The 19,229-nt window shown below is 46.1% G+C and overlaps 1 protein-coding gene across 8 annotated transcripts; it reads left to right on the top strand.

The window, feature by feature from the left end:
- The first annotated feature begins 1,387 nt into the window (after positions 1 to 1,387).
- On the top strand, positions 1,388 to 18,685 carry LOC785907 (orphan sodium- and chloride-dependent neurotransmitter transporter NTT5-like). Of its 8 annotated transcripts, none has more exons than XM_024979251.2 (13): positions 1,388 to 1,731; positions 2,199 to 2,344; positions 7,418 to 7,678; positions 7,834 to 7,991; positions 8,099 to 8,225; positions 8,375 to 8,553; positions 9,968 to 10,078; positions 10,272 to 10,510; positions 15,654 to 15,840; positions 16,279 to 16,480; positions 16,624 to 16,783; positions 17,276 to 17,441; positions 17,658 to 18,685. In XM_024979251.2, the coding sequence occupies exons 3-13, from the start codon at positions 7,456 to 7,458 to the stop codon at positions 18,153 to 18,155; spliced, it is 2,250 nt and encodes a 749-aa protein (XP_024835019.1). In that variant the 5' UTR covers positions 1,388 to 1,731; positions 2,199 to 2,344; positions 7,418 to 7,455; the 3' UTR covers positions 18,156 to 18,685. The 8 variants fall into 8 exon arrangements, with proteins under 8 accessions (XP_024835019.1, XP_059733580.1, XP_024835021.1 ...); XM_024979253.2 differs by lacking the exon at positions 1,388 to 1,731 and having other exon boundaries at positions 1,884 to 2,344; positions 10,272 to 10,380; positions 10,465 to 10,510; XM_024979252.2 differs by lacking the exon at positions 1,388 to 1,731 and having other exon boundaries at positions 1,884 to 2,344; positions 8,099 to 8,203; positions 8,392 to 8,553.
- Positions 18,686 to 19,229: the final 544 nt, after the last annotated feature.

The following is a 19,229-nucleotide window of genomic DNA, read 5'->3' as shown; positions in this document are numbered from 1 at the left end:
CTGAGTGAACTCTGGGAGTTGGTGATGGACAGGGAGGCCTGGCGTGCTGCGATTCATGGGATCGCAAAGAGTTGGACATGACTGAGCAACTGAACTGAACTGAGCTGAATGAAGATAATGTTGACTCCGAGGTAATACACAAATGCTTGCACCTTGTTAATTGCACCTTGTGATTTCATGGCTGCAGTCACCGTCCACAGTGATTTTGAAACCCAAGAAAATATAGTCTGTCACTGCTTCCACTTTTTCCTCTTCTATTTGCCAGGAAGTGATGTGACCAGATGCCATAATCTTAGTTTTTTGAATGTTGAATTTTAAGCCAGCTTTTTTGCTCTCCTCTTTCACCCGCATCAAGAGGCTCTTTAGTTCCTCTTCACTTTCTGCCCTTAGAGTGGCATCATCTGCATATCTAAGGTTGTTGATATTTCTCCCGGCAATCTTGATTCCAGGTTGTGGTTCATCCAACCTAGCATTTCAAATGATTTACTTTGCATATAAATTAAATAAACAGGATGATAATATACAGCCTTGACATACTCCTTTCCCAATTTTGAACCAGTTTGTTTTTCCCTGTAAGGTTTTAACTGTTGCTTCTTGACTGGCATACAAGTTTCTCAGGAGACAGGTAAAGTGGTCTGGTATTCCCATCTCAAATCTCAGGAGACAGGTAAAGTGGGCTGGTATTCCCATCTCTTTAAGAATTTTCCAGTTTATTGTGATTCACATAAGTCAAAGGCTTTTGTGTAGTCAGTGAAGCAAAAGTAGATGTTTTTCTGGAATCCTCTTGCTTTCTGTATGATCCAACGAATGTTGGCAGTTTGATCTCTGGTTCCTCTGCCTTTTTCTTCATGGATCATACTTTGAGTTATATGGTTTAATTGACATTAGAACCATCTGTTTTTTTAAAGGTTAAACAAAACTCAGCACTGAACCCATCTGGTCCCAGTGCCTGTATCAATGGTAGACCTTTACTCATCTTCTAAATCATTTCTATTGATTCCTCCTACCCCCAAATTCTTGGATCATTTTTTAACAATTTAAACTTGCTAAATGATGTCAGTGTCCTCTAGGGTTTTAGATTTGTTGATCTAGAATTTCATATAGGATTCCCTTAAAATTCTAATTTTGGTGACGATGTTGCTTTTCTCATTCTTAATGTATACTTTTATTTTTACTTTTTTAAAATCAGGCTCACAAGCAGCATTTGGATTATTTAGTTTTTTTTTTTTTTTTACTTTTTTCACTTTCTGTTGCATTAATTCCACCTTTATTTTATTATACTGTTTCTAGCTTGTTTGGGTGTTATTCTGATTTCTTAGGGACTATTAAGTTCCTTTTATGCTTCATCTTTAGTAATGAATTCACCTTTTAAAATCCGGAGATGCAATACCACCAAACTACTATCTGCCTAGCAACAGATGATCTCACTCTAATCACAGCAAGGGATCCTCCTCAAAGAATAAACTTGGAGAGAAGATGCTCCAAGAAGGCAGGGATGATGGGGTGAAAGGAGTGGGAAGAACTGAACTACGCATCACACCTAAGCGCGCAGATCCTCAGGTTTCAAAGCTCTGGGAACCGTGGGGAATGCGGCTTCCTTCAGAGAGATAAGTCCAAGACGCCTGCAGCGGTCTACGGACTGTGGGTCCGAAGCCTAGAAGAGAGAGTCCACAGGGGCTGGGATAGGGGTCTGAAGAAGGCAGGCACCGCAGATGCGAGCGCATCTTCAAGGTAAATTGCCTAACTCACCTTTCGGCTACAGCGAGATATTAAAACCTCCTCTGACCCCAGTGGCAATGGTTTGCACCGGCCTTCATACCCTCGTCGCGTGCCCAGGCCGCCCCTCCCCTCCCCCAAGCGCCCGCAGAAGCGACCGGTCTTGTCCAGATGCGCGTGTCAGTGGCGGGTAAAGGTGGGGGGTGGTCCCAGTTCCTGACCTCTCTGGGAGCCAGGCGTCTGTTCCCGCTTCCTGCATCGCTCGGCCTCTGGACGCAGACCTCGGAATTTAGCTTCTCATCTCCCTTTCTTCCCAGGAATTTAGGGGTCCAGGATGCCCTGACCCTGGGAGGGAAGGGTCGGCCCCCAAGCAGGGTAGCAAAACGCCAGCGGTTAGAGCAGAAGTCTGGTGGCCCATCCGGCCCCCTCTCTGCTCCCCCGCTCGCCTCCCCTCTCTTCCCGCTTTTTCTCTCCTCAACCAGGCCTCGGATGGCCCCGACCTGGAGACAACGACTCCCTACAGCAGGAGATGGGGCTGAGGCCGGTAGGGTTGGGATGTGATAGGCGCGGCCTTCACTGACTCTAGACTCCTGGTACTCTCCCGTCTGAATCAAAGAGCAAACTGCAGGTGAGAAGCCTTGAAAGGGTGACAAGGGGTGGCTGCTGTTGGAGGTAGGGTGGGGGCTGGGAGTCGAGCGGGAAGCAGTGGGCTGTTCAGGTGCTAAACTAAACCGGCTGTGAAGCATACTCAGGAAGATTTAAGCAGACTGTAGATTTGGTCAGGTTTATATAATGACTCCAGAATATTACGTAGCCGTTAAAAATCACATTTTAAAAGAATGCCTTATTACCTAGGAAAATACTCATTATATACTCATGATATAATGGAAATGTATATTATATATATCCTATAAATCTCCAGTCTGTAAGAAATAACATATATGTTCATAGAGTATATATTAATGTATATTTATATACTCTGACGTTTGGGGCTTCCCAGGTGACTCAGTGGTAAAGAATCTGCCTGCAATGCAGGAGACCCTTGGGGTGGGTTTGATCCTTGGGTGGGGAAGATCCCCTGGAGAAGGGAATGGCAACCCACTCCAGTATTTTTGCTTGGAGAAGTCCATGAACAGGGGAGCCTGGTGGTCTACAGTCCATGGGGTCCCAAAGAGTCGAACACAGACTGATTGACCAACACTTTCACTTTCGTGTTACATTTAACGGTATTATCCAATATATATGTTCTATAATCGTATCTCATTTGTAAGAAGTAGACATATATGTATTAATAATTGTAGTTTTAAATTTTAATAATTTTAGTTTTAAAAACATTTATTTATTTATTTGGCTGCACCGGGTCTTATTTAAGGCACACGGGATCTTCAGTCTTCGTTTTAACCATGTCTGTTTATGAACAGATATACTAAATTCTAATAAACTCACCTTACCTATTGTTTTCCTTATGGTTAGCCCTTTCTAAGTTCTGTTTAAGGAATCTTTCTTAACCTCCACATCATGAAGATATTCTCCCATATTAATTTCTTTAGAAGCTTCCTGGATTAATTTTTGTATGTTGTGAGATAATAGTCAAATTTTGTTTTTTCAATATGAATATACATTTTACCCATCATAATTACTTAATTCTGTCATTTCCATGATCTTCTGAGTTGACATGGAATACCTCTCCAGTTACTCAGAACTTTTACTTCTCTCAGTAATCATTTGTAGGTTTTGGTATAAAGGTCTTATCTTTTGTTAGATTGGTTCCTAAACACTTGAAATATCCTCATGTTATTATAATCACTACCTTTAATTTTTTCATTACCTATCTATTTATTGTTGGTATTAGAAATGCTATTAGTATTCCATTAACTCTGTATTCAGCAACCTTGTTATTACTCACTTATTAATCCAATTATGTACTTATGGATTCTTTTTTATTTTTCACATAAATAATGACACTTTTCCTTCTCTTTCCAAACTTTATACTCTAAAAAATCTTATTCTACTTTCTAGGACCTCATATCAATTATCTATTGCCATCAAAATGCTGTTTAATACATCACTTCAGAATTCAGTGACTTAAAACAACAGGAACTTATTACTGTGTCTCATGAGTCGTTAGGCTGGGGTCAGCAAATACGTGTGGGGCTTCTGACTGATCTAAGCTAGCTTGAGCTGGGACCTCTGGAGTGGTTCAGCTCTGGTTTATATGTCTCTGTTTCAGCAGATTAGTCTAGATGGGTCCTCATGGTGATAGCAAAAGAGATAGTAAGAGATAGTAAGAGAGCAAGCAACAAAGCTTTTTGCAGCCTAGTCTCTGAATTAGCACACCAGCCTAGAGTTAAGTGATAGCAAAGTAGATTACAGCCTGTCTTAGTGAGAGGATCTTCAGAACATTGTGAAGGGAGTAGATAAAGGAAAATTTGAAGATTTGGGGCCATGGATGCTATTAACCTACCCAAATTTTAAATTCAGTTTGACTAGAAGGGGTGGTGTGGGCACCTTGTCTTATTACTGACCTCCAAGGGAAGGCTTTCAAAATTTTATCACTAAGTTTGATATTTGCTGTAAGCTTTTCTGTAAATAATCTCTATGAAATTAAGAATGTTCAATTTTAGTTGTGGTGCATGGGCTTAGTTGCTCCGAGACATGTGGGATCTTAGTTCCCTGACCAAGGATAGAACCCACGTCCCCTGCTTTGGAAGGAGGATTCAAGGATCTTCATTTTTAGTCCTACTTTCCTAAGAGTTCTTTTTTAATGAATAGTTTTTGCATTTTATCAAAAATTTACACAAATATTGAGATGATCTTATGACTTGTATCCTTTATTGTGTTATCTTGATTGATTTTTTTTTTAATTTATAAACTTCCCTGCATTACTGGAATAAGCTCAACTCAGTTGTGATGTTATGTTGTTCTTATGTGTTGATGTATCTGATTTGCTACTATTTTGTTTGGGAAAGACATAGGAATGTGATTTTCTCTCTTTTCATAATTCCCTGCCAGGTTTTGGTATTAAGGTGAGGCTGGTCTCGCTACTTTTTCTATTCTGGAAGATTTTTATTCAAGATTAGTAGTATTTATTTCTTTAATATTTAGTACAATTCATCAGTAAAATCACCAGGTCAGAAGTTTGCTATGGAGGAATATTGCTAATTAAGAAGCAATTTATTTAAAAGTTATAGGACATGTATCTTTTCAAGTTATGATTTTCTCAGGATATATGCCCAGGAATGGGATTGCTGGATCATATGGTAGCTCTATTTTTAGTTTTTTAAGGAACCTCTGTACTGTTCTCCATGGAGAAGGCAATGGCACCCCACTCCAGTACTCTTGCCTGGAGAATCCCATGGACGGAGGAGCCTGGTAGGCTGCAGTCCATGGGGTGGCGAAGAGTCTGACATGACAGAGCGACTTTGCTTTCACTTTTCACTTTCATGCATTGGAGAAGGAGATAGCAACCCACTCCAGTGTTCTTGCCTGGAGAATCCCGGGGACAGAGGAGCCTGATGGGCTGCCGTCTATGGGGTCGCACAGAGTCGGACACGACTGAAGCGACTTAGCAGCAGCAGCAGCAGCAGCAGTACTGTTCTCCATAGTGGCTGTACCAATTTACAGTCCCACCAACAGAGTAGGAGGATTCCCTTTTCTCCACACCCTCTCCAGCATTTAGCAATTTATTGTTTGTAGAATTTTTTGATGATGGCTACTCTGACCAGTTTGAGGTGATACCTCATTGTAGTTTTAATTTACATTTCTCTGAGTGCTTAGTCACTCAGTCCGACTCATTGCGACCCCATGGACTGTAGCCTGCCAAGTTCCTTGTCTGTGGGGATTCTCCAGGCAAGAATACTGGAGTGGGTTGCCATACCCTCTTTCAGCAGATCTTCCCAACCCAGGGATCGAATCCAGGTCTCCTGCATTGCAGGCAGGTTCTTTACTGTCTGAGCCACCAGGGAAGCCCAATAATTAATGATGTGAGCATCTTTTCATGTGCTTTTTGGCCAACTGTATGTCTTCTTTGGAGAAATGTCCATTTAGATCTTCCAACCCATTTTTTTTGGCTGCACCACGACCAGTGCTCCAACCAGGGATAGAACCTCCACCCTCTGCAGTGGAAGTGCAGAGTCTTAACCACTGAACCACCAAGGAAATCCCTGTCCTCATTTTTGGGCTGTTTGTGAAGTATTTTTTTGTTTGTTTTTAATTAAGCTGCATGAGCTGTTAGTATATCTTGGAGATTAATTCCTTGTGGTTCTCTTCATTTCAAATATTTTCTCCCATGTTGTGGCTTGTCTTTTCATTTTGCTCATGGTTTCTTTTGCTGTGTAGAAACTTTTAAGTTTATTTTTATTTTTGTTTTCAGTACTCTAGGAGGTGGATCAAGAAAGATCTTGCTTCGACATGTCAGAGAGTGTCCTGCTGATGTTTTCCTCTGGGAGTTTTATAGTACCTGGTCTTCTTGAATTCATTTTGAGTTTATTTTTGTGTTTGGTGTTAGAGACAGATTTAGGTTTAAATCTACCATCTGATTAGGTGTTTTGAACTTGTCTTATCTATTCTGTATTTCTTTTTCTCTTCTTTCTTAAATTCTTTGTACATTGATTTTTTTCATTAGTCCATTTTTTTTCTCTGATAGCTTAGGAATTATTCATTTAAACTATTGTTTTAATGATTCCCCCACATATTAAATATATATATATATTATCAAATTATATTATTTGTACTTTTATCCTCTTACTAGACAATGAAAAGTACTTACAGTAATTAAATTCCCATTTACCACCCTCCTAATCTTTGTTGTTATATATTTAATTCTCTACATTCCTATTTTTTTTCAGTTTCAATTTTATCCACATATTTTCAATTATTCTCAATTCTTTTCTGCATGTCTGACCTTTCTTCTGAGGTAAATTTTCTTCTTCCAGAAGAAATGTCTGTATTATTTTTAGTAGTGCCAGGCTTCTGGCAACAAAACTCCATGGTTTTGTTAGTCCGAAAATGTATTTACTTCATCTTCATTCTTGAAGAATATGTTTTCTAGAAATGGAATTCCAAATTCAAAGTTATTTTCTTTCAGCACTTTAAAGATTTAATTCCACTTCCCACTTGCTGTAACAGTTATTAAATATTTTGAAATCGATCTGTTGCTTATAAGATGAGAAAAAAACTGAGTGTCAGAGAAATGAAATTATCTTCTCAAAGTCAGTAACTCATGAGAAGGGCCAAGATTGAAACTCTGGCCTTCATTGGTCTAAACCCTTTTTTAAAAAGTTAATTTATTTATGTTTGGCCGTGCTGGGTCTTCCTGGCTGCTAGGGCTTCTTGCTAGTTTCAGAGAGCAGGGGCTACTCTTCATTGCAGTGCTCGAACTTCTCACTGCAGTGGCTTGTCTTGTTGTGGAGCAAGGGCTCTAGGGCACACGGGCTTCGAGTTGCAGCGAGTGGGCTCAGTAGCTGTGTCTCCCGGGCTGTAGAGCACAGGCTCAATAGTTGTGGCGCATGGGCTTAGTTTCTCAGAGACATGTGGGACCTTCCCTGACCAGGAATCGAACCTGTGTCTCCTGCATTGGCAGGCAGATTCTTTACCACTGAGCCACCAGGAAAGCCCTCTAAAACCTTTTCTGTCATGGGGTTTTACAGTCTGGTATCCTGAGACATGTTCCTTAACGTCTGCTCTGCTTGGTGACCCCAAGATTCCCTCAGGAGTTAGTGGGCCTGTAAGAAGAAAGTCATGGAGTCCCTTGAAGAAATATCAGAGGAAGAATCCCCCAAAGAACGCCACACTTCCTCAACACCGTCCTGGAAGCTCACAGCCAAGGAGATTCTGGCCACCAAGACCCAAAACTACTTTGCTCAGACTAAAAGAGCTGAGAACATCTTGATCCAGATTGCCTTCTCCATTGGTCTAAGCAGCATATGGCGGTTCCCTTACCTGTGTCATCTGAATGGAGGAGGTGAGGCCAGGGACCTGGATCCTGAGTTTAAAGAAGGAGTTTTCCGGCTGGGCACCTAGGCTCCGAGGATTTGGGGGAAGAGATAACTGGAGATTAAGAGGAGGGGGGCCAGGACTCCTGGCTGGCTGAGCACAGCTCCTGGTTCTCTTCTTCAGGCAGCTTTATCCTGGTGTACTTCTTCATGCTCCTCTTTTTCGGGGTTCCCCTCATGTACATGGAGATGATCATGGGGAAATGTCTGCGCGTGGACAACATCCGGGTCTGGAAGCAGCTTGTCCCCTGGCTGGGCGGCATAGGCTACGCCAGCATACTGGTGAATGAGGGTCCAGCCAGGGGCATCCCAGCCCACCCCTTATGGTCTCCAGGCTCCCTATCTCCACCCATCCCACCCCACCTCAGACCCACCATGTCCACCCCCAGGTGTGCATCTTGGTGAGCTTGTACAACAGCATTATCATCACCTGGAGCCTCTCCTACCTAAGCAACTCCTTTCGTTACCCCCTGCCGTGGGACAAGTGCCCACTGGTGAGGAACATCAATGTCACCGGTGAGGAGAGGGAGGGGGAGGCCCAGCAGAGCCAAGGGAGGCAGGGGAACCAAGCAGCAAGAGACAGGGAGTGAGAGCTGAAGGGGAGGCAGTGGCATGCAGGGGCAGCCACCAGGTGAGGTGGTACCTGAGGGACTGGCTTCCCCCAGACCTTTCTTGCCTTCAGACTGTAACCCACCAGTACTTCTGGTACCACACCACTCTGAACGCCTCAAACCACATTGAAGAAGAGGTCGAGACCCTCGTCCTGAATCTCACCCTGGGCATCTTCACAGTCTGGTTCCTCCTCTTCTTAATCATGATGGTAGGGCTAAAGATTTCAATGCAGGTAAGCCACTCTGACTGCTGGTCTCACTACCCCTTCACCTTTGCCAGGTCCAAAGATCCTCAGGCTCCCTGCCCCCACACCATCTAACTCCTTCCTGCTGACTTCTCTTTTCCAATCCTCATGACCCACACCCCCCCACCCACCCAGAGGGTAAGCTCAGAGGTGACCACACAGCCACTCCATCAGGGTCCTAAGGAAGATGGTGTACTTGCCCTCAGCAGTGGTCACTGCTCCTCTCAAGGAGAACCGCTCATCTCCCATCCGTGGCACAGAAGAGCACCTCAGACTGACCCAGTTCCCTCTTCCCCATCTCTCATCTGCATGCCACTGCATGTGGGGACCTGCAGACAGCCTTATAGATCAGACCATGGCCTCACTCCCTGAGCCTGGCTTACCCCACCTTCCTGCATCTTGACAGTGCCCATTAACCCCTAAAGGAGCCGACTGGCACTGACTTCAAAGTTTCTCATTTAGATTACTTTATTCCAATCCTTATTTCCAACCCACCCCCTTGGCACCTGGATATTCTCCTTCTGTGGAAAAGTAATGTCAGATTATCTTGGTTAACATTACCTGTACCTTCTGACCCCTGTATCTATGCAAGCAGTCAACTTTCATGCCAGGCATCCCTAGAAGCCCAGCTCACCATGTCTTTGCAGCCTTCAAAATAAGCCAGTCACACAAAAGTGGGTTTTACTAAAGGCTTAGTAGAGCACATGGTGGCAGGGAGGTGAGTTTCCCTTATCAATCTCTGAGCAAAAAAAAAAAAAAAAATTTAATTCCTATTAAGCATATCATCTTCTCACAAAGTCTCTTTTCCATTTCTTCTTTTCCCCTTCAGCTATGAAGGTGTTACATCCAGTCTTCAGCCTCACTGGTTCCTCTCCCCTTTGCAGTTCTTATCCCTAAATTTAAAAATAGGTCAGAATAACCAAAGCCCGTGAATTGATTGTATCCAACTGGACCACAGGGCTTCCCCGGTGTGGTAAAGAATCTACTTGCAATGCATCCCTGGGTCAGGAAGATCCCCTGGAGAATGAAATGGCAACCCAATCCAGTATTCTTGCCTGGGAAATCCCATGGACAGAAGAGCCTGGAGGATTAGAGTCCATAGGGTCACAAAGGAGTTGGACAAGACGTAGCAACTAAACCACAACTGCACCACCATTTAAAAGCCATCTTTACCCGGGGCCTCCACCTGATTGGTGGATTTTTTTTTTCCCCACACAACATTGTTGTCTCCTTAGAATAATCCTCCTGTAACTCCCTCTTGTCACATCCCGGCCACATTAATGCTGCTCACCTCACTGTCTCCGCTCCTGCTGGCCCCTGATAACACTTGCCTCTCTGTCCTATGCTCCCCTCCTGCCCATGTCTCCTGACTTCGGCTTTCTGTCCCGACCTCTCTGACCAGACGCTGATTTTCTCAGTATTCCTTCCCTACATCATCCTCCTCTGCTTCCTCATCCGATGTCTCTTCTTGGAAGGTGCAACCACCAGCCTCAGACGTATGGTGACCACAGAGGTGAGGCTGGGCACTCCAAACCTTCACCCTCCTTCTCTGAGTTTCCTTCCTCTGCATCTTCTCTCCTTCTGTCCCCTGCCTATCTCTTGTCCCTCCTGTTTCCACCCCAGCCTGCCCCCTCTGCCAGCCCACTGGTGGTTCTGCACTCTGAGCCCATTCCCAAACTCCTCTCGCCCACCACCCCAATCAACAGTTCTCTGCCTGGGCCTCGCTGGACCTGTGGCGTCAAGCAGGAGGCCACGTGCTCTATTCCCTGGGCCTGGGCATGGGCACCATCATCTTATTCTCCTACAAGTCTGGAGGTGACAACTATGCCCAGGTGGCCTCTTTGGTGATCCTGGTCAACTTGGTGACTTCACTGCTGACTACGTCCATCATCTTTATAGTGCTGGGGTTCTGGACCACCACCAGCGGGCATGCCTGTATCAAGCAGTGAGTAGTCGCAGCTTTGCAGATCCAAAAAGAGGTCCCCCTTCCTCTACTTCAGCAGTCCCCCAGCCTCAGGGACCTTCAAACTCAAACCTCTCCAATAACAACAACAGCAAGAATAATATCACATTACTCTCAGAGAAAAACAGCTAGAAGGGAATAGTCTAATATCCATCACTTTATAGATAAGAAAAGAGTCTCAGCTATATGACTGTCCAAATATTGGGCTTCCCTGGTGGCTTGGACAGTAAAGAATCTGCCTGCCATGCAGGAGACCCAGGTTCAACCCCTGGGTCAGGTAGATTCCATGACTGTCCAAAGGTTTCTATAAACTGCAAATGATGTAAAGAAGTTTTCAGAATCAATTGTTTCAGCTCACAGAGAGGAACGTTAGAGCATTCTGAGCCACAGTCAGTGGTTGTGGCCCAGGCAGTACATTGGAATCATTCGGGAAGACTTAGAAAATACGTACGTCTGTGTGCTCCCACCCCCGCAGAAATTCTCATTTACTTGGTCTGGAGTGCATTCAGGCACTGGGATTTTCTAAAGCCTCAGAGTGGAATTTTTCTTCCAGTTAAGATATTGAAGGATGCAAAAGTCCATATTTGTACAGCAGCAGCATTTTTTAGTGGATAAAATAAAGATCATACTTTGCTGTACAGTTATTGTGGCCACTGTAGACAGCACAGCTCTAGCGTAGTCATCAAAAACAAAACAATAAGAGATATACGTCAAACACTAGATTCCAAATATCAGTGCCCTCCCCTGCTTCAGTTGTAACAACCAAAACTGTCTCCAGATGTTGTTAAATGTCCCTGGGAAAAAGATGGGGGTATCACCCTCTGTTGAAAACCATTGTGTTAAGGATATCAACAACAGAAAAACAGTTACTGTCATCCTTTTTTAAAAAAATGTATTTACTGTATTTCATTTATGACTGCACTGGGTCGTCTTTGCTGCACACAAGCCTTCTTTAGTTGTAGTGAGCAGGGTCTACTCTCTAGCTGCGGTGGGCTTCTCATTGCAGTGGCTTCTCCTGTTGCAGGGCTCAGGCTCTGGGGCGCCCAGGCTCAGTAGTGGAGACTCGCAGACTCTAGAGCACAGGCTCAGTAGTCGTGGCGCATGGGCTCAGCTGTCCTGCAGCATGTAGAATCCTCCCAGGCCAGGGATCCAACCCATGCCCCCTGCATTGACAGGGGGAAACTCAACCACTGCCAGGGAAGTCCAATGTCATTCTTAATGGTTAATTATTGAACATTTTCCTCTAATATAAAAATAAGACAAGGGTATCTCTTTTCATCACATCTCTTCAATATTATAGTGAAGTTCCTAGCAGTGAAAGGAGGCAAAAAAGGAATATAAAAAGAATAGAGCATAGAAAGAACTAAAAGTGTCTTTATTCACAAATGGCATAAGTATGTACTTAGAAAACCTAAAAGAATTTCAAAAAAAAAAAAACTAAAATAAATAAGTGCATTTAGGAAAGCCACAAAAATAAAAGTCCCCATACAAAAACAAACAAGTTTTTCTACATGCTAATGGAAAACAGCCTTGACGTCCTCCTTTTCCTATTTGGAACCAGTCTGTTGTTCCATGTCCAGTTCTAACTGTTGCTTCCTGACCTGCATACAGATTTCTCAAGAGGCAGGTCAGGTGGTCTGGTATTCCCATCTCTTTCAGAATTTTCCACAGTTTATTATGATCCACACAGTCAAAGGCTTTGGCATAGTCAATAAAGCAGAAATAGATGTTTTTCTGGAACTCTCTTGCTTTATCCATGATCCAGAGGATGTTGGCAATTTGATCTCTGGTTCCTCTGCCTTTTCTAAAACCAGCTTGAACATCAGGAAGTTCACGGTTCACGTATTGCTGAAGCCTGGCTTGGAGAATTTTGAGCATTACTTTACTAGCATGTGAGATGAGTGCAATTGTGCGGTAGTTTGAGCATTCTTTGGCATTGCCTTTCTTGGGATCGGAATGAAAACTGACCTTTTCCAGTTCTGTGGCCACTGCTGAGTTTTCCAAATTTGCTGGCATATTGAGTGCAGCACTTTCACAGCATCATCTTTCAGGATTTGAAATAGCTCAACTGGAATTCCATCACCTCCACTAGCTTTGTTCGTAGTGATGCTTTCTAAGGCCCACTTGACTTCACATTCCAGGATGTCTGGCTCTAGGCGAGTGATCACACCATTGTGATTATCTGGGTCGTGAAGATCTTTTTTGTACAGTTCTGTGTATTCTTGCCACCTCTTCTTGGTATCTTCTGCTTCTGTTAGGTCCATACCATTTCTGTCCTTTATTGAGCCCATCTTTGCATGAAATGTTCCCTTGGTACCTCTAATTTTCTTGAAGAGATCTCTAGTCTTTCATCATGAGAAATGCTGGACTGGAAGAAACACAAGCTGGAATCAAGATTGTGGGGAGAAATATCGATAACCTCAGATATGCAGATGACACCATCCTTATGGGAGAAAATGAAGAGGAACTAAAAAGTCTCTTGATGAAAGTGAAAGTGGAGAGTGAAAAAGTTGGCTTAAAGCTCAACATTCAGAAAACGAAGATCATGGCATCCGGTCCCATCACTTCATGGGAAATAGATGGGGAAGCGGTGGAAACAGTGTCAGACTTTATTTTTTTGGGCTCCAAAATCACTGCAGATGGTGACTGCAGCCATGAAATTAAAAGACGCTTACTCCTTGGAAGGAAAGTTATGACCAACCTAGATAGCATATTGAAAAGCAGAGACATCACTTTGCCAACAAAGGTCCGTCTAGTCAAGGCTATGGTTTTTCCTGTGGTCATGTATGCATGTGGGAGTTGGACTGTGAAGAAGGCTGAGCGCCGAAGAATTGATGCTTTTGAACTGTGGTGTTGGAGAAGACTCTTGAGAGTCCCTTGGACTGCAAGGAGATCCAACCAGTCCATTCTGAAGGAGATCAGCCCTGGGATTTCTTTGGAAGGAATGATGCTAAAGCTGAAACTCCAGTACTTTGGCCACGTCATGCGAAGAGTTGACTCACTGGAAAAGACTCTGATGCTGGGAGGGATTGGGGGCAGGAGGAGAAGGGGATGACAGAGGATGAGATGGCTGGATGGCATCACTGACTTGATGGACGTGGGTCTGGGTGAACTCCGGGAGTTGGTGATGGACAGGGAGGCCTGGCATGCTGCGATTCATGCGGTCGCAAAGAGTTGGACACGACTGAGCGACTGAACTGAACTGAACTGAATGGCAAACAGCAGTTAAATTAAAATTTAAAAAAGCAAAACCGTTTACATTAGCATCAAAACCCATCAAATACTAAGGCTAAACTTAACAGATGGAGAAGGCAATGGCACCCCACTCCAGTACTCTTGCCTGAAAAATCCCATGGATGGAGGAGCCGGGTAGGCTGCAGTCCATGGGGTCGCTAAGAGTTGGATATGACTGAGCGACTTCACTTTCACTTTTCACTTTCATGCATTGGAGAAGGAAATGGCAACCCACTCCAGTGTTCTTGCCTTGAGAATCCCAGGGACGGGGGAGCCTGATGGGCTGCCGTCTATGGGGTTACACAGAGTCGGACACGACTGAAGTGACTTAGCAGCAAACTTAACAGAAGATGTGCAAGATCTCCATACTGAAAATTACAAAGCGTTGCTGACAGAAAGACCTAAATAAGTGAAGAGCTATGTTATGTTCATGGATTTGAAGAATCATTGATGTTGGGATATAAGTTCTCCCCAAACTGCCAAGTGAAATGGCAGTTCACATCCCAGCAAACTTTACCATAGAACTGACAAGATCACTCTAAAATGTATATGGAAATGCAAAGGATGTATATATCATCAAAACGATCTTGAAAAAAAAAAAAAAACCAAGTTGGAGACATACTACTTGGAATGTAAATAAGTATTATGCAGTACAATCCAGCAGTCAGGAGCAATAAACTTGATGCACATTCAGCAACGTATAGCTATCAGCAAAGGAAAAAAAAAAAAAAGGAGGAAAAGTAAGAAACAATGCTGTTTATAGCACAATGACACTTCAGTGACGACACACAAAACAACATATTTTTCCCACAAAGTATATCCATATTTGAAACACATGAAAGTGAGTCACTACAGAAGCAGAGGAAAGAGTGAAATTCAAAAATGAAGGAGGTCCAGTGGTGGTCCACTCTGGTGATCCAGTGGTTGAGAGTTTGCCTTCCGATGCAGGGGACTCAGGTTTAATCCCGGGCTGGGGAACTAAGATCCCACGTGCTGTGGGGCAGCTAAGCCTGTGTGCCTCAATGGAAGGGTCCACATACTGCAACTAAGGCCTGACACAGCCAATAAAATAAATAGTTTTAAAAAAAATTGAAGGAGAAAAAAGGTCAAACACACCAGTCCTCTCTGCTGGTTGAGGAAAACGTATCATGAACGCGCCTGATGAACCCAGCACTCCAAACTTAAGGTCCAAAAAGAGAAAATCTTGAGTGTATTCATTTTCTGATGCTGCCATAACAAAGTTCCACAAACTGGGTGGCTAAAACAACAGAAATGTATTGTCTCACAGCTTTGGAGGCCAGAAGTCTGAGCTCCATGCATTGGCAGGGCTGTGTCCTCCCCTGGGCTGTAAGGAAGAATTTGTCCCATGCCTCTTCTGGTGATTTGCTGGCAACCTTTGGTGTTCTTGTCTTGTAGATCTCATCGGCATTCTCACGTGTTCTTCTCCATGTCATGTGTGTGTGTGTGTGTCTGTGTCTGTGTGTGTGTCCAGATTCCCTCTTGTTATAGAAAGATACCAGTCACAATGGATTAGGGCCCCTCACCACTACAATACAACCTCACCTTTAATTATTTCCACAACAGTCTTATTTCTAAATAAGGTCCCTTTCTGAGGTAGTGGAGGGTTACGACTTCAACCGGATGAATCTGGGAGGCGGGGACACACAATTCATAACACTGAGGAATTAGCTACTGCAAATATAACATCTCCTGCTGCTCAGGTGGGATCCCCAGGCCAACTGGCTCCGAGTCCAAGTGGTTAGCTTCTGGTCCCTGCCCTCGTTACTCAGCTGCACTCATCTTGGGCAGCTCGCTTTCCTCTTCAGTCTTTGACATCCCTGGTCTGCCGTCAGCTCTGCACCACCTTTCCTTTCCTCTCTCCCCGCTTCAGGAGCATCTCAAAGCTGATGCAGCTGATAGACGAGGGGGTGCTGCCTCAGAATGCCAAGCCCCCCAAAGACATCCTGCTGCTGCCCACCCTGGACTACATAAAATGGATCAACAGTCTCCCGGGCCATCTCCGGCAAAAGGTCATCCACTTATCCCCATCCTGCAGCATCAAGGTGCAGAAGGAAATGGTGCGTGTTTGGGAACAGGAGGGGAGTTGGAGTCCTTAACGGCCCCAGAGGACCTAGGGATCTGCATTTCCTAGGGTCCTTGGCCGGGGTTGGGGGCCACCTAATCATCTTCTGAGGCAAGGTAACTGTTATAGTCACTTTTCCACCACCATTTCATATGTGCCCAGGCCTCTGGGGAAACTGTCCCTCTAATTCTCACATTGACCTCAGGATCCTCATGTATTAGAGATGGAAACTGAGGCCTCAAGAGATTAAGCTCTTGGATTTATGTAGTCCAGGGTGGGCAGCAGTTCCTGAAACCAAGAAGGGCACTTGGACCATCCATCACCACTCTGGCCTCTTTCTTCCACCCAAGGCAGACATTGCTAATCGATCACTGCACCATTTCCCTCCCCACATCCAGACCCACCACTGCCTCAGAGCCCTTCTCCCCCACAGTTCATGGAGGGCCCGGGCCTGGCACTCGCAGCCTTCTCCCAAGTCGTCTCGTTGTTCCCTGGCTCCTCTTTCTGGGCCATCCTCTTCTTCATGGCTCTGCTCATCATAGGCTTGAGCAACTTGATGAGGCTCTTGGAAGGCATTGTCTTTCCCCTCCAGAACTCCATCTCCATCTTCAGGAATTATCCCAGGATACTCTCAGGTACTGTGGATTCTCATCCCAGTGACAGCCTTGCCTGTGGCCCCTCCTTATCTGGCCACCCCCAGTCTCCAGGGCTCACTTTGACCCCTGAACCCAGTCCTACACATAGACCTCAAGTGTGGCCAAACCTGCCCCTGCCTTAGCGATCGTCTGCTTGGGAGGTTTTCTGGGCAGCCTCGTCTTCACCAGTCGTGCTGGCAGCTACATAATGTACTTGTTTGATGACCTCCTGGTCCCACTGACCCTCATCATCACCGTGGTCTTCCAGAACATGGCCCTGGCTTGGATCTACGGAGCTGGGAGGTAAATGCCCAAGCCCCCAGGGTTTGCCCAGCCAGGGAACCCTCCTCCCACCCTGGGTCTCTGAGGAGAGTTGGGGCCTGGTCTGGTCCCTCAGTCCTTCCCACAGCAGGGAGGTGCAGCTGAGGGTGCAGGGGTACAGGAGGGAGTGATCTGAGGGAATAATCTGAGGCTGGGGGGCCCTAATGGGACAAGCAGTCAGGATCCAGGGGACTCAGGGACCCTGCCATTGGCCACATGGGCTATTCTGAAGACAAAAGGCTGGGAGCGATGCATTCCCCCAGGATTGGGGGTAGGGGGGCAGTGTTTCCCATGGGGAGACTAGATGCAAGAGCCAACCCCAAGGAGGGCCTGGCAGGACTTGGCAGCTCTTAAATGTTGAGAACTTGTGAGAGAACCAGACGCCTGGAAAGCCCACCCTCCTAAGGGCCCCAGACCCCGGTGGCCAGAGGAGGGCTCCCTTCCAGACGTCCCTGACCGTTGCCCCCACCCCAGGTTCAGGGAAGAAATGTTCAGTGAGATGGGCCGCCCTCTGTGGCCCTTCTCCTCATTCCTGTGGTGCTACGTGACCTTGCCAGGGCTGCTGGCCCTCCTCACCATCTGCCTCATGCAGCTCTACCAGGGGACACACCTCTACTACACTGCCTGGAATACCAGTGGGGTGAGACTGCCCCACCCTGGCCTCCCACGCCCACCTTGGGGACCCCTTGTCAGAGGACACCCCGCGGGACCCCAAGTCTGAGCTCCTATGGTCTCCAGGGGCCCTCTGACCAGCTTGCCAGCCCCTGGGAAACCTGATCCCCAGCAGCATGTGGACTGAGACCCCACCACCGCTGCCTCTTTCTCCCACCCTGGTCTCCTCTCTCTCTGCCCCCAGAGCCAGGAAGTGAAACACCTCTACCCGCGGAACAGCCTGGGCTGGGTCATCTTCCTCAGCATCCTCACCTTCCTGCCGATTCCAGTCCACCCACTCCACCAGTGGTGGTCCCTCCAGGACTACGTTGCCCCGGATCCCTTTGGAAAGCTAATGTCTAAAAAGACACCCATGCTGTCCTCCATGTCCTCACAGAGGCCGAAGCACCACTCGGTGAAGTCCCCGGAGAGAACCAGCAACGCCTCAACCAGAGGGTTAAGTATGTCCTTACTCAGGTCGCTGAAACCCGAGTCAGGGTGTCTCAGCCAGGACTCAGAGAAGTATGAGGGCTCCTCCTGGTTCAGCCTGCCTCTAGTGACCTCCCTGTCGTCTTCCTTGACCATAAGGAGTGCCAGCCTCCGTGTCTCAAGGCAGGTGAGCCCAGCCTCGATAAACACAGACAGCAGCTACAAGGGCGGGGAGACCAAGGAAGAAAGCCCAAAAGAGACATCTGTTCACTAACTTGCAACACCGCCCACCTTTTCCAAGGCAGCAAGTCTGTCCAATGACTGGCGGCATTCGTGAACATTTTTCTACAGAAATAGTTGGTTCTGCCAAAAAGGAGGGGAAGGGGCACGTGGAAAACTTGCCTAGCAGTCGATGACATCAGTCATTTGACCTTGGAAGGAAATGGAAAACCCGGACGCTCTTTCCTCCCCTCCACCACTTTTGCTCAGTGGAACACTCTGCTTTGGGATGGAGGAACTCAGAAAGTCACCTCCATTGCTACCAGGACTGGACCTGGTGCCCCTTTCCCCCTGCAAAGTGGGGGCACCATGCTGGCGTGATGGCATGGGCACCACAGCACTTCCCAGGACCCAACTTCCAGTTACCATGGAAGACAGACAACGTTCTCTCCAACGCCCCCACCTCTGCCACCAGACTGGACTGGTGGGGTGGCTGACCTCTCAGGGGCTGCTCTCTCAGAATGAGGCTGAGACAACAATGCTGTGAGTTAATAAATGGGTCCTCTGGGACCCCACCCCGCTATGCACAGGCCTCAGGCATAGTGTTCTTTGGGTGAACAGCCCAGATGTCAGCCTCCGCCTGCAAATACACCCTCCAAACTGCCAACCTCTGGCAAACTGAGCATCCCAGTTTCCCCCTGCCTTTGAGACCCTTCTGTGTCCTGGAGTGGAGCCAAATTGTGTGGGGAACTTTGCAGCAATCAGTGTCACTCAATCCAGAACGTGTGTTAATCCCTAAAGCTAATTTGGTAATTGGCGGCCATACTGAATCTACCCCATAACTCTCCTCTCACAACTCCTACGAAGAGGGAAGTAAGCCTAGAACATTCCGATCCTCGCTAGCTAGCTGTTATGCTTCATTCTTACTTGGGATAGAGGCCTTCACCCGTAGTAGGTGGGTCACGGGTTTCCATGAGATCAGGAACAGGGAATCATAAAGAACTTGGGCCTTATTAGGGTTTTCTGTGGGAGCTAGATAACACCGCCCTGCCTCCTGAATGGGCTTCTCTGGTGGCTCAGACGGTAAAGAATCCACCTGCAATGCAGGAGACCTGGGTTGCGGGAGACG

This window comes from Bos taurus, chromosome 18 (genome assembly GCF_002263795.3).
Source record: "Bos taurus isolate L1 Dominette 01449 registration number 42190680 breed Hereford chromosome 18, ARS-UCD2.0, whole genome shotgun sequence".
Taxonomy (NCBI): Eukaryota; Metazoa; Chordata; class Mammalia; order Artiodactyla; family Bovidae; genus Bos; species Bos taurus.
Note: the sequence above shows the minus strand (reverse complement) of the source record. Positions and strands in the feature narration are given on the sequence as shown.

Coding starts and splice junctions, on each gene's coding strand:
- LOC785907 (XM_024979251.2), top strand. CDS start 7,456: ATGGAGTCCCTTGAAGAAATATCAGAGGAAGAATCCCCCAAAGAACGC. Junction 10,079..10,271: donor GACGTATGGTGACCACAGAG/GTGAGGCTGGGC, acceptor CCCAATCAACAG/TTCTCTGCCTGGGCCTCGCT. Junction 15,841..16,278: donor TCAAGGTGCAGAAGGAAATG/GTGCGTGTTTGG, acceptor TCTCCCCCACAG/TTCATGGAGGGCCCGGGCCT.